Genomic DNA, 16,136 nt, shown 5'->3' on the forward strand with positions numbered 1-16,136 from the left:
AAATTAAACGATTTTTTTAGCTGTTGCTTTGCATGAAATAAAATTAGAATTTATTCATATTTTTTTAAGTATTTTGTAAGAAATATTTGATTTATATTATGAGCATTTATATTATAAGAAGTAGAAGAATTCACATTTGTGATAATATCTAAACTAATTTAATTCATGATATAGTATTGGCTCCTCTACTTATTAAGAATACAAATACTTAACAAAAAACACGACGTTCCTCACGACGTTTACTCATGTAAAATAGTATAGACTACTAAACAAATATATATATATATCATATTCACTCCATACAAAATGCGATAGAAATCAGGTATAAATATCATATTCATACCATGTGAAATGCGATAGAAATCAAATATCAAATAATCTTTTAAGTAAAAGCGCTGCTGGAAAGAAATACATTTTTAATTTGCAGAGTGAAAAAATAATGTTAAAATTTATGAACACTCCTTTGAATATTTTATAAGAAGATTTTTATAATGGCCAATGAAGTATAAGAATTAAGATTCGTTAAAGATTCGTGATAATATCTAAATTTATTTAAATTGTTATAGACAATTAGCTCTTTTGATGGCTTCAGAATTCAAACAGCTAACAAAAAAAAAGCACGTTTCTGATTATTAAATTTATGACAGAGTATTGATTCTTCTGATACTTAACAAATCAAGCAAAGTTTCTATAGACTTCTAATCAAATATAAATATCATATTCACTCCACTCAAATTGCTGTAGAATTATAGTTATAAGTATTATATTCATTCCATGTGATAGAAATCATTTGGAATTGCTATTTAAATGTAAAAAGCACTCTATTATCCATGGCAATAGTTTAAAGCAGCTTTGGCAATTTATTTAATTGTCATTTTTCGGGACAATCTAGAATGTAGATGAATCCATAATTCAATTTATCGTATGCAAAGTGAAATTGTTGTGATAAATTGTAAGCAAATATTTTATTGAAGCTAAATTATTATGGGCATAAAATATGCTCAACAAAATATGTCAAGCTGTTATGACTCATAATGCCACATAGATTGTGGTACTCTCATGTTGCTCTTCTAGTTGATACTCTTGCTGTTGTTGTTGTTGTTGGAGCTGTCTGTGAGGCAATTGACATTTTTCAGATGTCAAGGCACATTGATTTCCGTTTAGTTGGCTGACTTTTTTGGGCGTATGACAGAGTGGGAAGAGAGAGAGAGACAGACCGGAAAGAGATCGATTTGGCATGGTGTTACACATTTATGACATATCTATGTCATATATCATACGGCATCTACGTCGCATAGAATATGCGTACACATGTGTGCCAACTGTTGCGTACAAAGAGCAAACTCGAGCAGAGCATAAATTTATTTGTAATACTTGCTTGGCATTTTGGGGCAGCATGACAGCGAGACACTTGATGAATATGAAAATGATTGTTACGAGCTTTTTATGTAAATGCAAGCACATGAAATTTATAAAAGAAATTAGCAGCTCGAAAAAGAATACACAATGCCGGCTCTGGGAATGAAAGAGGGAATGGAGAGGAGAGGCAAGGCAACTGAACTGTTGACAGTTATCCTGACACAAACACGCATTGTCATGTCTAACAAGCGTCAGACTCAGCCTCAGTCTCAGTCTCTGTCTCAGATTCTCTGCCTGCCTGTCAGTCAGTCGCTGTCAAAGTTATGTGTGTGCCAGCAAAAGACACACACACACATAGTACATGCTTTTACTCCTAGTGGAAAGTTAGTGCTTAATGTGTGTGACGACACATGGCTGCGAGGCTCGCCGATAGATACAACGAAAGAGCCGCAAAAAAGCGCAGAGCATTCAGTTGCACTAAACTCAAAACTGCATCAATTTAATGCAATTTGCATGTCGCTAAAGCACATACAAAAACAAGCACCAACTGCTGTTAAGAGTCTGTTAACAGAATGTTAACTAACATTCGCTCATTCGAGCTGTGTTTAGCGCACAGCAAACTCATTCATAAAAAGCAGCAACGAGAGAGCAACAGCTCAGAGAGAGAATCCACAATTGTGTGAGAGAGAGATTTGGATGCTGTTGCCGTGTTGCTTTCTGGCCAGAATATAAATACGCAGTGCACAGCATCAGGCGGCAACAGTGGGCAACGTAACGTTGAGCGTTGTGTGACGTCTCTGGCTAAAATCAGTTATTACGTAGCCGCCGCGTGTGTGGCAACAGCAGACAGACAGGCAGACACAACAAGCGCAGTCTAGCGGTCTGTCAACGTGGTTTAACAGAGTGCGTTTTTTGTCGTGAATTTGATATTAACATATATCATATATGTGTGATCGGCAGTGGATTTTTAGTTAACAACAAATTGAATTTTGTAATTAACATAAAGATTTAAATGAATTGCAAACAAGAAAATGTGAATGTGTGTCGAGGATGCATTGCCATTTAAAGCGGAAATTGTGACAAATTAAAAGTGAATCAAGTATTGCGCATACGCCACCGAAGTGGAGTTATGTCTGGCAATCTAACTAAAAGTTATAGCACTTGCTTCACACTCGCCTCGCTTTGTTTCCACACGCGACAGTCGAGTGCCTGAGTGTGTGTGCAACTGTCTGAGTATGCGTGTATGTGTGTGTGTGTGAATATGAATGTGTGTCTGGGCATTGCGCTAATTTCTCACACTTCAAACGTCTGGCAATGAATTTCCGTTTTGCCTTTTACGGGATGCTTTCACTTCGTTCACGTTCTGATTTCCTGCTTTTTGCTATTTTTGCTTTTGCTTCTCTTACATTATATTTTTCTGTGCTTTTCGCTTTGGCTTTTTACTTCCGCATGCCGCTGGCGAATTGTTTAGCTCAAGTGTTTTGTGTTTGCCTCTGTCCTTTTATCACCTGCCTCTCACTCTTCATCCCACTCTATCTACATCTCGCTCTATCGTTTTGTAGTTCTGTCCGCCTTTCATGCCATAAATTAAGCACTCTGACAGTGCATTTACCTTCGCATTGTTTGCCGATAAACACTTTATGCGAATTTGAGCTCTGCATTAGCGCTCCAGCTTCAGCTTGGTTGCTCCTTCTCTGACTCTGTCTCCGACTCCGACTCCAACTCCCACTTTGGCAATCCATTCTTCGTTACGCTTTGATAGCTTTTCATACCCTGGAGTGACATAAATGAGCTGACAGTTAAACGAGACTCGAAAGAGAAATGTGCATGGAATGATTTAAGACTTGGGCTGTTTAAGATTCGTAACTCGAATGCCTTAATCAAATACGCACAACAGTTGCAGATAACTAATCACTGAGCATAGGTGCAGAAATGGGTAATTTAAGTAAAGTACATAAATTATTTGGCATTATTATTGCAGCAGTAATTTGTATGCCAAAGCCGATGATACGCCATCGAGATTAGAGAGAGAGAGAGAGAGCGTGGAGAGTTGGGATCGCAATCGCAATGTTATTCAACGTTTTGCTTGAGGGCAAACACTTGAAAGGAACCAAAAGACGATTGCTTCTGATTAGTTAATGGCGTTTATTTCATTTCAAATTGTTTGCCACACTCTGTCGAATGGCAACTGGCAACTTCTGCTCGAGTTACGTAAGGCACGTAGCGTGAAGGCGAGAAAACACTTGTTGGTTTGTTGGTTGGGGGCGAGGAGGCTTAGGAGTAAGGTTTAGTTGGTTTTAGTTGGGGTTCGCCTGGGCACGTAGCGAAGAGGGCAAATCACAGTTGGTGCGATTACCAACTTTGCCACGAATGAATTGAATACAAGCAAGCGCAATGCTGGATGTGAATGTGGCCAAGATAATTGAGGATTAAAGCCAACAACAGTGCTTATTCAAAACTGTTGCCTACTTATGCGGGCAGCGGAAATAGCCTCAAGTTCAAAAAGTGTTGCCTACTTATGGGTAATTGCGAAGAGACGCAATTTAAAAAGCGCGTTTGGCGTGTGCGAAAAGTGTGTGAAACGTTAAAAATAACAACGAAATCTTACAGCCAACAAACAACTGCAACACTTGTCGCTTAAAATAAACAACGAGTGCGACAGCAGCGACAACTGTAACCTGTGTTTTGTGAGTGAACGACGCGAAGCGAACGAAGCGAAGCGAAGGTTGCGTGTTTGTTTTGTGAAGAATGTGCGACTAAGTGCATAAAATCCACGAACAGCCAAGATAAGAGAAACACACAAAACGAGAAAGGAGAAACGGTAACGGGAAACCGAAAAGAAAAGCGTACGGAACAGAAGAAGAAACGTTAAAGCAAACGTCAAATTCCAGCGGGATTTATTAGCGAGCGAGTGGAGCGAAGCCACGGAGGTGGGGGACGAGGTGAAGGCGGGAGGCAGCAGCCATGACAAGCATCAATTGCGTGTGGTTTTGTTTGCTGCTCTGCCACAGCTGCAACATATTTGGATTACTACGTCTCGACCAACAACAACAACACCAACTCGTAGAGGGTGAGTTTAAAGAGTTTCTTCTTTTATTTTTTGTTTTTACTCGAATTCGCCGTCAGGTATTTTATAGCCTGGCTGTACTTGCAAATGAAATCTGTGTCAAAAAAAAAGAAAGAAAAAATAAAAAGCATTTTATGCGTATGTATTTTATATTTTTCCATTTGCGATTTGCCATTCAACGTTTTATGTCATAATGAGCGCAGCCTTTTGATTTAATGACAAATGCCTTGAGCAACCATAAAACACACTCACACACACACACACAATACTCACTCACTTACTCTCTCTGTGTGTGCGTTGTGTTTTATGCGCGCTTTTGATTTATTTCCAAGTGCTTTTCATTTTTTATGGTAATTTATCACAGCACAGTTTATGGCCAACACGTTGCATATCGCCAAAGGTGGCAACAGCCTGCTGATTGCAGCTTAGCCCCCAATAATGCGCCACAAAATGGTTTTAGACCAAGTTAGTAAACCTTTAAACAACAAAAGGAGCAAGCACGCCACTTGAATGCTTAATGCCAACACACAAAACGAAAAAGAAAAAAAAAACAACAAATGCCAAAAGCCAACTCAACAAACGGCTTATTACGCTCTTTTTGCTTTCTTCTGCAACCGTTCTCTTTCCCCGCTCCCCTCCCCTCCCGCTCCCTCTTGGTTTATTCTGTCCCAAAACATAGCTTTGCCCTTTGAGTACTTTGAGGAGCACGATGATGACTTTAACTACGACCTGGACGAGGCGCAATCACAAGCCAAATACGATGCACGTCTGCTGTCCGAGCAAATGCTGAGCGACGCTGAGCTCCAGCAAAGAGCAGACATCAACTATAACTCCAACTTGAACGCCAACTCCAACTCGAAAGTCAACGCTGACGCCAACACTAACTTGAATGGCAACTCTGGCCTGCAGCCTGCAGAGAATAGAGGCGAGCAGACGGCAGCTGGTTTCGTTGACTCGTCCGCAGCTGAGGATGACTTGGAGCCGCATAGTCGAGCTGCGGCTTGCTTTACAAATGGCCACAAGTACACACACGGACAGAAGGTAAGCGCATCACTGTGTGTGTATCTCTATCTTGTTACCCTTTATTTGCCATTTGCTACACCTGCGTGTTTTGTTAGCTTTGCGAATATTCATATGCGGTTGGGGTTTGGTTTTCAGTTTTCAGCTGCGTCTTCTTGCTCGTATGCATTTCATATGACTCCAGTCAGCACCGGTTTTTACTGTTATATTTATAGCTGCATTAGTTTATATCAACCGCTGGCTAGATTTTTACTGCATATATCTTTTTGATAACCAACTCAAGTGGATTTTTTTAAGTCTTATCTCAGCTTAGTTTTTACAACTTTAAGCTAATTTCATGTAGTGAAAAGTGCTGCATTTATCGAGGTAATTGTAACGGAGAAAACGCAATAATGGAAATTATAAATTAGTGAATTGTTAGGGCGAATGCTCAAGAGTATTTTATTGAGAATTAAGACGTTTAAGACGTATTAAGACGTTGTACAATTTAAAGTTATATTTGAAAAAGTAAGTGAATTTATGATGGCTGGATTATTATAAAATTTCAACTCTTCTTTAAAGAAAACTATAAATTATTAACAAAAAAATTACCAATAATTAATAGGCGGTAACTTTTCTTTTAGGTTAATATTTAATTATTAATGGATTCTCTCTTTTTATCAGACTATAGTTAAAGTTAACTACAGCTTCCTATACAAATAGATTTTTTTTAAATAAAAAAAGTGCTGACAGAATATTTTCTTCACTTGTTTTATGAAATATCTTTTACTATCCTTGAGCTTTCAGTCTTTTTCATAGTGAGCAAACTAGTGAATGAATTGACATCCACTGCATTTTCTATTAAAACGTGTTTTATTGATACCAAATCAAGAGTAAATTTGAAGACAGTTGCTACAGCTTTGTACTGAACTCCACTTTGATTGAAGCAGAGTGTATTTATTTACAAGCTGAGTCGAGCAGAAAACAGTTGATACTTTGCTTTTAAATTAATGGGTTTTTGGCTTAAAGAGATTTTGCAGCAGATATTGCTGTGTGTGGTTGACTATCTATCTCACAACACAGAGCTATAGATACACAATTGTAAACCATAGTCAGAGACATGTGTTACCGCATTCATTTCAAAGCATTTCGACTCTTTTTTTTTGGTTACCCTCCACAAAAAAAAAAAAAAAAAAATTCAAAAAAAAAAAAAAAATACAAACATATATAGTCGAAAATATATTTGAAAGTGCACAAACAACGTGACATTACACAAGCCATGTTTGAATATCCTTTTTGGCTCGTTTTTTGCGAGATTTGCTTAACCCATGTTTTGGTTGTTATTTTTGCTGTTTTCTCTTTTTTTCTCTCATGCATCTCTTTTCCTCTCTTTCTTCCCCATTCTTTCGCCCTCTCTCTCTGTTTCTTTTTGTGGCAGGTTCCGCGTTTGGATGCCTGTGAGGTTTGCCTATGCATGGATGGTGAAATCTTTTGCTGGTGGGAGAAATGCGGTTAGTTTTGAATTGAGTTTTATGAGTTAATGCACGAAACAGTGCCACATGAAAGTTTTCTCTCCCCATCCCATTTGCAGATAAGACGAATGTAAATAGCGCCCCAACGGGAGATGCTGGCGGAGGAGGCGAAGGAGACTATTCAGATCCATATCGGCATGAGACCACAACGCGAAAATCAACAAAACTGCATAAAGCGGAGCGGAAAGTTGGCAAGCGGCACAAGCATCACAAGAATCAAAAGAATTTTAATGACTATGAAGTTTACCATAGTCGACAGCAGCAGCAGCAACAGCAACAGCAACAGCAACAGCAGCAGGCGAAGGATTATAAAAAGCCAGACTTAAAGCAACAAAAACAAAAGAGCAGCACCATCAACAGCAGCAGCAGCAGTAACTACAATATAATCAAGCAACATCAACACGAACAGCAGCCAAAGTTGGCAACGTCAACGTCCCAACAACAGCGGCAACAAAAACAGCAGCAGCCAAAGTCGCAGCCACAACTTCATGTGGAAACTGCAGCAGCTGTTAATCAGGCAGCAAAGGAAACGCATTATCAGCACCAATTGCCAGCGCCTCAACAACACGAGCAACACGAACAGCAGCAGCAGCAGACACACCAGCAACATGAGCATGAACAGCAGCAACATTTGCACGCCCATCAGCCGCATTCGTCCAGCAAGATTTTAAATTTCCCCGAAAACTTGCCGGCACTGCTTTACTATGACTACAAGACCGAGGAGCATGAGCATCATCAGCATCAGCATCATCAGCAGCACTTGCTGCATGAAAAGCAGCGACAGCAGCAACAACAGCAACAGCAACAACAGCAACTGAAACGGCAACAAGAGCAGCGACTGCAAAAGGCGAACCGAGACGTTGAACTCGCCACTGACTTGGGCAGTGATAAAAACTTTGATGAGGCGGAAACCGACAGCGATATTTTGCCCGAACCACCAACCAAACGACCCACAAAGCCAACAGCAACAACAACAACTGCGTTGACAACTGGCAGCAGCAACATCGACAACAATGGCAATAGCAAAAGCCACAGCAACAGCAACAGCAGCAATGACAGCAGCAATAGCAATAGCAGGGCGACAACAATAGCTGTGGCAACAACAATTGAAATGATGCCAACGCCGCGTAGCGAACATGCTGTCACTGTTCTGGCCATGGCCAATACAAATACAAATACAAATGTGAGTACCATGCTTAAACGAGCCAACCAACTGCAAATTTTCACTTTGCTGGCTGCAGTTTGGTGTCAAGTGCCTGCTGCTATTTAATTTCCAAGAATGCCCTCTTAAGTTACAGCACAAATTTCAAGCTAACTACTAAACTTATCTTTATTCTTTAGAGTAGCTTTCACAAATTTTATGAATTTCTTGCGAAATAGTTATTTAATTTGAAGACTTTATTTAGACAGGTTTTCTAAGAAAATCAGCTGCATTTAAGATGACTCAAGAATTTATTATTCGTAAATATTTGTAGCCTGGTACAAAAATGTATAATTACATGCAGAATAATTAGTTATATTGGTCAGTTTTAAAGTCAGCTAAAATTTTCGTTCCTCAATTGAAGATTTTCTTCTCTAAAATTACTCAAGAATAGTTGTTGTTCGGTCTAACTCTGTCCAAATCATTTTTTTTTACCGATGTTTAACATAATTATCTCTGTCATTCCCAAAAGTGCCTTTAGGCACTTCTCATTTAATTTATGTTATCTGCAAAACGATAGCTTTTTAAGTCATTTGAATTATAGTTATCAATTGGCAATAATCAAACATCAAATATTATATGTTTATGGCCAAATGAGAAATATAATTTAATTGTTGCCTTTCGCTTTTGATATAATACTGTGAAATCTCTGAAGCTTGTAGGGTTTTATTATCTGCAATATGTACAAAACCGGTAGTTTATCGAATCGTCAATCGATGCGCTTTGTTGTTGAACGAAAGCAACAAGACGTCATTTTTCGCAATAATTAATTGTTCACTAATATATTTTTAGTCTGTCTGAGAACTCTTTGTGCAACAAACAGTTGTCGTATATCTAAAATCGAGTCTGAAAGACTGGGGCTGTTATATAATTGTAAATATTAGTTAATGTCTTTATTATAAATACAGTAAATGGCATTTTCTGTGCGTCGTAAGAAACTCTCCATAAATATTCCATGAAAATAAAATTTTATATTATAACTTTTTTACCATTACTTTTTACACTGAAAACTAAGTCTATTAAATTTTGTAAAAAACTAAAGATATTTTCAATTGCCTTCCATTTCACATATGTATGCTTAAGATTTATTAGTCTCTATCAGGCCACAAAACTCAAATTGACAATTAACTCTTACCAATAAAAACTTTAACAGAAGTTTCACTACTAAAATTTTTGCGAAGACTGCAAAAGTATTCACGCTTTACGCAGACCAAAATTAATCATGCCTTCGCTTTAAGTATCGTCCAGTTTATGGAGACCTGCTGCGGCGTAATTTGTAGTCCATTGCTTTTTGCAATTGAATTTTTCATGCACGACTTGCTTTATTATTTATTTCATTTTAATGCTTATGAAAGATGCCGCAATTGGAAAAAGAGACCAACTGGGGCAAAAAAAAAGAACGAAAACTGGGCAAGTTTATGAAGAATATTTAGTAGCCATTAGTGCGGGCTAAGTAAAAGTTGAAAGCGTTGACTGGTGAGGAGGTGTGAGGGGAGGAGTGAGTTGTGTGGGTAACCATTAAATTGCGTATACGTATTTACTTGCCGTTGCAGCAGCAACAGCAGCAGCATCGTGTTGAGGAAATTGAGGACACTGACGATGCATTTCATCGGTGGCTGACATCGACGGAACTGAATGTTGACAGTACAAACACGCTTGACGATAACTTGCCAGCAGTTGTTGTTGAGCAGGAAACGCCAGCATCAACAATAATCGATGATGTTGGCGTTAACAGCAGCAGCAGCAACAGCAACGGAGGGAGCAATAGAATTGCTGTCAATCCAAAAGACAATGGCAACAGGCACGGCAACAACATAGCTGACAATGCGGATGCTGTGTTCTTTCGTAGCTCCTACAATGATTACAGCAGTGAATTCAATGGCAGCGTTGTCAATATTGACATTACACTAACTGCAGTCGATGTGCATCCACAACGGCCACATCAGCAGCAAAAGCAGCAGCAGCAGCCGAAAGCTGCTGCCATCGGGCAAACGGATTTAATTGCAAATGACAACCAAACGTCAGACGTTCACGCTGCTGAAAGACAACCAACAATGGAGCCAGCAACAGCAACAGCAGCAGCAGCAGCATCAACAACAACACTGTTGCCGCATGTGGCCATCAGCAGCAGCAGCAGCTCTGGCAGCAGCAATCAGCACAACGTGCCGCCCTACACGTTGACAACGATTATAACAACAACGCCATTGGCAACGGGGCGTATGTGCAATGTGTTGGGTAAGTTGGCAAGTCAACAACCCACACGCTAACGACAACAAACTCTAACGACTCGCACTCCAATTCCTTTCGCTCTCTTTCTCTTTCTCTGTCTCTTGCTCTCTCTCTTATTATGGCAGGCAAATTGTATAAAATTGGAGAAATTCTACCGCAGGACACCGGCAACTGTTTGCAATGCATTTGCACCGACGCCGTGACACCTGATGAGCTGCCCAGCGTCACCTGTAGTCCGCACAATTGTCCGCCGCTCGTTTTGCCCGATCTGTTTGATGCCACCGGTTACTGAGGCTACGGGTTTGTGCTGTAAGTTGCATCCATTGGCGCAAGAAATAATTCGAAAAGCGAAATAAAAATTACACACGAAAGAAAAACTGAAAATGCATAACGAAAATTAAATGGAAAATATGTATGTAGAGTATATATATTTAATTGAATTTTAATTGGACTTGAATAATTGTGGGCATACATTAAACTGTTCAACTGCAGCAAACACAACTCGCATGGAACTAATTAAACAAAAATACACAAGAACACACACACACACACACACACAAACACAGAGACGAAGAACTCAAACGCTCAACTAACTCAGCAGTCGCTACATAAATTTATGGATTTCAATGTAAAGCCCTCCCTGTATCATGAGTGCTATTTCACACTCACTAAAACAAATACTTACAAACCTATCAACAGTAGATACTCACACACACACACACACATAAGCACACATGGTCAGACATACACAGATGGATTTGTGTGCGTGTGTGCAGAAGTGGAACAGAGAGCAAATTGCTGAGAGCAAATTCTAGTTTTTAAGCTGAATGTTTATGCATTTTACAACAAAAGAAAAGGAAACACAAAAAAAAATAATATTCATTCATCGGCAAGCCGATGATTTAATGCCCTTGCAGAAAATAGTAAATTTATTCTAACATTTATGTTAGAATTTCAGTTAATAAAAATCTAAAGAATTTACTTACTAATTTAAAAAAAGTGAGCAGAAGAAAGGAGAAGATGAGTCTCTAAAGAATTTATGTAATGTTAAATGTAAAAAATATTGAAGAAGAGTATTAGTCTCTAAAGACTTTACTTATTAATTAAATCACTTAATTTAAAATTATAATTTAGTAACTCATTTTAAATTAGTGAGTAAATTATTAATGTGAAACTATGAAAGGAAAGCATGAGTCTCTCAATATTTTAGTTACTAATTTAAGTTGAGTTATTCTTATTAGTAAGTAAATATTTTAAAGACTAACACTCTCCTCCAATACTTTTTAAATTAAGTGCTACAATAAATTCTTTAGAGATTCTCTTTCTCATTCAATACTTTTTACTGAATAAATTTATTTTCTGTCGGGGCATTTTCAGCGCGTAATTGAAAGTCAACCCTTTCCCATTTCCCACTCGAGTCTACATGCAATAAGAGAAGAAAATAAATGTATACACGATTAGAAATTTTAAAGAATTTATAGATGTACTTAAAAGCCCACACATAAATATACCTACCATACATACAAACAGACATAAAACATAAAAATATATTGAAACTCAAAAATAGGTTATACAATTTTGAGTTGATCAGCTGGAAACACTTGAAACTTGAAATCGAAAAAATGTTAGTTAAGTAAACTAAATCCATAAACGTAAAAAACTGAACAATGACAAATAATGTATTATTGTATGTATGTATAATCATTTGCAAAACTAGTTTAAGAAAACAATTGATTCACTTCGTACATGCAAAACTATTTTAGCAAACCTTTCTAAGTTGATCGCTTCTTCTAGGCATTTTTAAAAGATACGTAATAATTTAACAAGTATTGTATATGGATAGTTATATGAGTTTTTTATTATTAGAAGAAAGGCACCATATCCTCCTAGTTCTACGAATAAATACCAAAATCTTAAATGTATAATGCCATTTAAATCTAGTCATTAACAATCATTTATTCAACTAAGTTTGAAATGAAACATTATTTTCACATATATTAAACCACTTTTAGGCGTGATAACGATTTATTCAGAAAAAATGAAGTAATTTAAGCATAAATCATAAAAAATAAATCATACTTGAAAAGTAGACACAATTATTGATATTAGATAAAGATGAACGAATAGGAACTCGAAATTTTATATCAAAAGTGCTGTCGCAAGAGTAAAAGCATTAACTTTAAAACTTATTTCAACAAATCGAATTCTGTCGAAATATATGAAATGAAAACAGAAAAAGAAAATCAAAATAAAGGCGTGTATATTTATAAATACAAACAACATTTATGTACTGAAACAAAACTAAAAGCGAAGAGCTGGCTTCGGCAAGTCGAAGATTTAATACCCTTGTGACATAGAAAGTTAATCAGTTGAAGAAGAGCTTCAACATCGATTTTCTTCAAATTGAAATTGGTGTTAATTGATGCAGATATTGTAATCGCATCAATATTTGGACTGCCAATTTGCCAGGGTATTAAGTACACAAGGTAAATCAAGCATTCAAATAGAGAGAGATGCATAAAATGAGAGAACAACAACAACTAAAAACAAATTGAAATCGTGTAATCGTAATCCGTATTTAAAAATGTATACAAAATAAATATTTACGAATATATCGTATTGTACTTGTACTTGTATGTGTAAAGTAAATGTAACTGCAAATCTCTTAACTAATCTATTTACATATATGCATATTTACAGGACTCAGTAAAACACACACACACACAGTCACACTGACACAAATCTTACATCTATGTGTAAAATGGATTTTGTGTTCCGAAAACAACAAATCAAATTGACATGAATAAACCAAAACATATGATAAATGAGGCTGAAACTTTGTCAATTTTAGTTGTCCAGATGGGAGATTTGATAGGGCAGAATATGGTATTAAGGTAAGTCGTTGTACATTTTCATTGAATTTATTATTACGTTTGCCATTTTGGGACTGAATACCTGAAAACATATCGAAACTATTTCTGACTACAACTACAACAGATCGCTTTCGCTGTCCGACTCAAAGCCAGAGTCATCGGTCTCCGAGGCTAATCTTCTGTTACCTGGCAATAGGCGAGGATCTGTCTCTTGTTGTTGCTGCTGTTCTGGTTGTAGTTGTTGCAATTGCTGTCTGTATCCATCGATGACTCGCTGTCGCCGCCAGTCCTGCATTATGATTTCAACACGTCGATTTAGCGGTCGTCGATTGTATCTGGCCGTCAATTGATTATCACCACCACCATCCATTAGAACCGTCAATTTTTATGTTTTGCTTGGATTTGCTCAAAAATGTATAATTTCAGAATTGTTACAAAATGTGATTGAAATACAATTCGGATTGCTACGAGGTAATAACAAAAGTCAGAGCCGGAAATGAGCAGCGCATAGCGATTGTCGATTGGCTGTTAATATGATTTAATAAAGCATAAATCGACATGTGTTCAGAAGGAGGAGAAAGGAGGCAGAAAGCAGCATTTGCCACTCGTAAAATGTGTTGCCAATTCATATGCACAAGCTTTATTAGATTTTTTGACCACATCGCAATCAACGCGCTGCCAGCAACCACAAAGCACTTAACTCGCTGTATGCGTGTGTTGGTGTGTGTGTGTGTGTGTGTGTGTGTGTGTGTGTGTGCCAAACACGCTCTACATGCATATGTATATTTGTGTGTGTTGCTGTGTGCTCGGAAACGGAAGTGAGGCAAAGCCTGTGAAATGTACTGCCTGGTTGACTGACCGCATGAAGCCATAAAAGCAAGCTCGAAGCCCAATCCTGATGCTGTTGCCCAACCTTCTAGGAAATGCCACAGCTGCCCCAAAGTACTCGGCCACAACAATGCTCGTACTTTGCTGTCAATTTGTGATAACGGCAGCTTTATTTCAAAATATGAACGACGACTTTATTTGTGCCAACTTCTGCCACAGTCTTTGCCGCTCTGCCACTCTGTCAATTTGCCAATCTGTCTGTTTGCCAGCTTCTCCCAATTCCAGCTCCCCAGCTTTTGGCCATCGTCATCGTCATCATCATGTGCAACTTTGTCGGCTTTCATTTGGCTTTTGTGCCGTTATGTTCTCGGAATTGTAGTAGCTCTCTAATTTCGAGCCAAGTGAGTTGTTAATAATTCATACAGCAATCAAATCATCAACTAGAAACTGAAAGATTACCTCGACCAGTTGCAGCATTTACAATACAAATTGAATTTAAGCCGCTTCCATCGTGCATCTTATTTAATTGTTGAAACTCTAAACAGCAGCCGGATGCAATTACTCAAACCGCTTTCGTAATTTCAGTATGAGTGCTTTTAACGTTTGTATTCCTTACAATGGATTCAAGTATTCGGAATTATTTTATTGTTTTCCATCATTAAGTTGGGTTTAACTAAGGAATTTGCCTTTTTATTATGCATTTACATAAGGTTGAGGTTCTTCTACTCTAATTGTGTTAAGCAATTCGAGAAAATAACTTTATAAATTTTGTTAATCAGTTAAGCAATGCTTTTCTCAGCATAGAATTTCAATTCTTTTTTTTTATTATTTAATTTTGTGTAAAATATATGTATTTAAATTAATAACTTGCTTATATATAATAGCAACCACAAATTGTGTTTATTTAAATATATTCATCAAATAATTATGAATACAGCTTTTTTCCCCACAAATCTTTTCGAGGTCAGCTAGTTTTGAATTCAGCTTATTCGCACAATTAAGCTGTAAGCCATAAAACGGTGCGTAGTTTAAAATTGATTGCAAAATATAATCATAAATCGGTCAATCAATATTATTAAAAGTTTAAAAAAAGTAAGAGCCTTTAAAGAATTAATAATTTGTGATTATGGTGCGATAAGTGAGTTGTAAAATGAAATTGCTTTCACGCTAAAAAACGGACTATTAAAAATTGACTCTGCGAGGGGATTGAAAATGTGCTGAAAGTACAAAAAAAAAAACAAGGAAAAAATGAAAATGGAGCACAAAAGTCAACGGGCAGGGCAAATGGAATAACTATGCAGGCATTTGCACATTTTTAATTACGCTGCACATTTGCATTTGAATTGCGCATTTTACACGCTGATAAACTCAAATAAAGGGCAACAGTTGGCTGCTCTCTGCTGCTGTGCTGTGCTGTGTGTGTTGTGCTTGCTGGTTGGCAACAGCCAAAGACACACACGCATAACACACACACAACACACATTCAGCACTACTAAGTGCGGGTGTAAGCTGTGTGTGTGTGAATTTCTACTGATTTTTGCAGTACGTGTAATTTTCAAGTTGACAACTTTTGTGCCAAAGCACTGACCTCGTTATACGGCACACACTCTAGCACACTCGTACACACGCACATACACTCGCACACACATAATGGAGAGCTGTGTGTGCTTTAGAAATGGCATTGCCCGTAGCCATTGCCTTATCCATAGCATACTTTTGCGGGCACTGTAGAAATTGCAGACAGTTGCAAGAAAAAAAAATAAACAACATCACTTTACATCTTGATGGCTCGACTGGCGTATATCCTGTATTGAATAGGCATATATATGGAGAAAAGCTGGCACATAGATGGTGCCAACTCAAATACAGCTATCGATATAATTTTTATGTTTGATGCTTGGAAGTCAGTTTTCTTATTTTGGAATAGAATTTCATATTTTTACCACTTACAAACTATACCACCATTTAATAAAAACTATTAAAGTGATTTATTTTTTAATTTATCAATTAAATTTATAAATTTTTTATGTACACCCAACATTGATTAA

General features: G+C 37.4%; 1 protein-coding gene across 4 annotated transcripts; it reads left to right on the forward strand.

Moving 5' to 3' along the window:
* Positions 1–2,131: 2,131 nt before the first annotated feature.
* LOC117569569 (bromodomain-containing protein DDB_G0280777) lies at positions 2,132–13,212 on the forward strand. 4 transcript variants are annotated; one of them, XR_007954822.1, is made up of 8 exons: positions 2,132–2,262; positions 3,970–4,429; positions 5,106–5,467; positions 6,864–6,936; positions 7,017–8,140; positions 9,712–10,393; positions 10,513–10,799; positions 10,880–13,212. XR_007954822.1 is itself a non-coding variant. In XM_034250791.2 (7 exons), the coding sequence occupies exons 2-7, from the start codon at positions 4,324–4,326 to the stop codon at positions 10,677–10,679; spliced, it is 2,514 nt and encodes an 837-aa protein (XP_034106682.1). In that variant the 5' UTR covers positions 2,132–2,262; positions 3,970–4,323; the 3' UTR covers positions 10,680–13,212. The 4 variants fall into 4 exon arrangements, 3 of the variants coding, with proteins under 3 accessions (XP_034106682.1, XP_051860235.1, XP_051860234.1); XM_034250791.2 differs by having other exon boundaries at positions 10,513–13,212; XM_052004275.1 differs by having other exon boundaries at positions 9,715–10,393; positions 10,513–13,212.
* The last annotated feature ends 2,924 nt before the right edge of the window (positions 13,213–16,136 follow it).

The sequence above is a fragment of the Drosophila albomicans genome, chromosome 3, assembly GCF_009650485.2.
Source record: "Drosophila albomicans strain 15112-1751.03 chromosome 3, ASM965048v2, whole genome shotgun sequence".
In the NCBI taxonomy this organism is placed as follows: domain Eukaryota; kingdom Metazoa; phylum Arthropoda; class Insecta; order Diptera; family Drosophilidae; genus Drosophila; species Drosophila albomicans.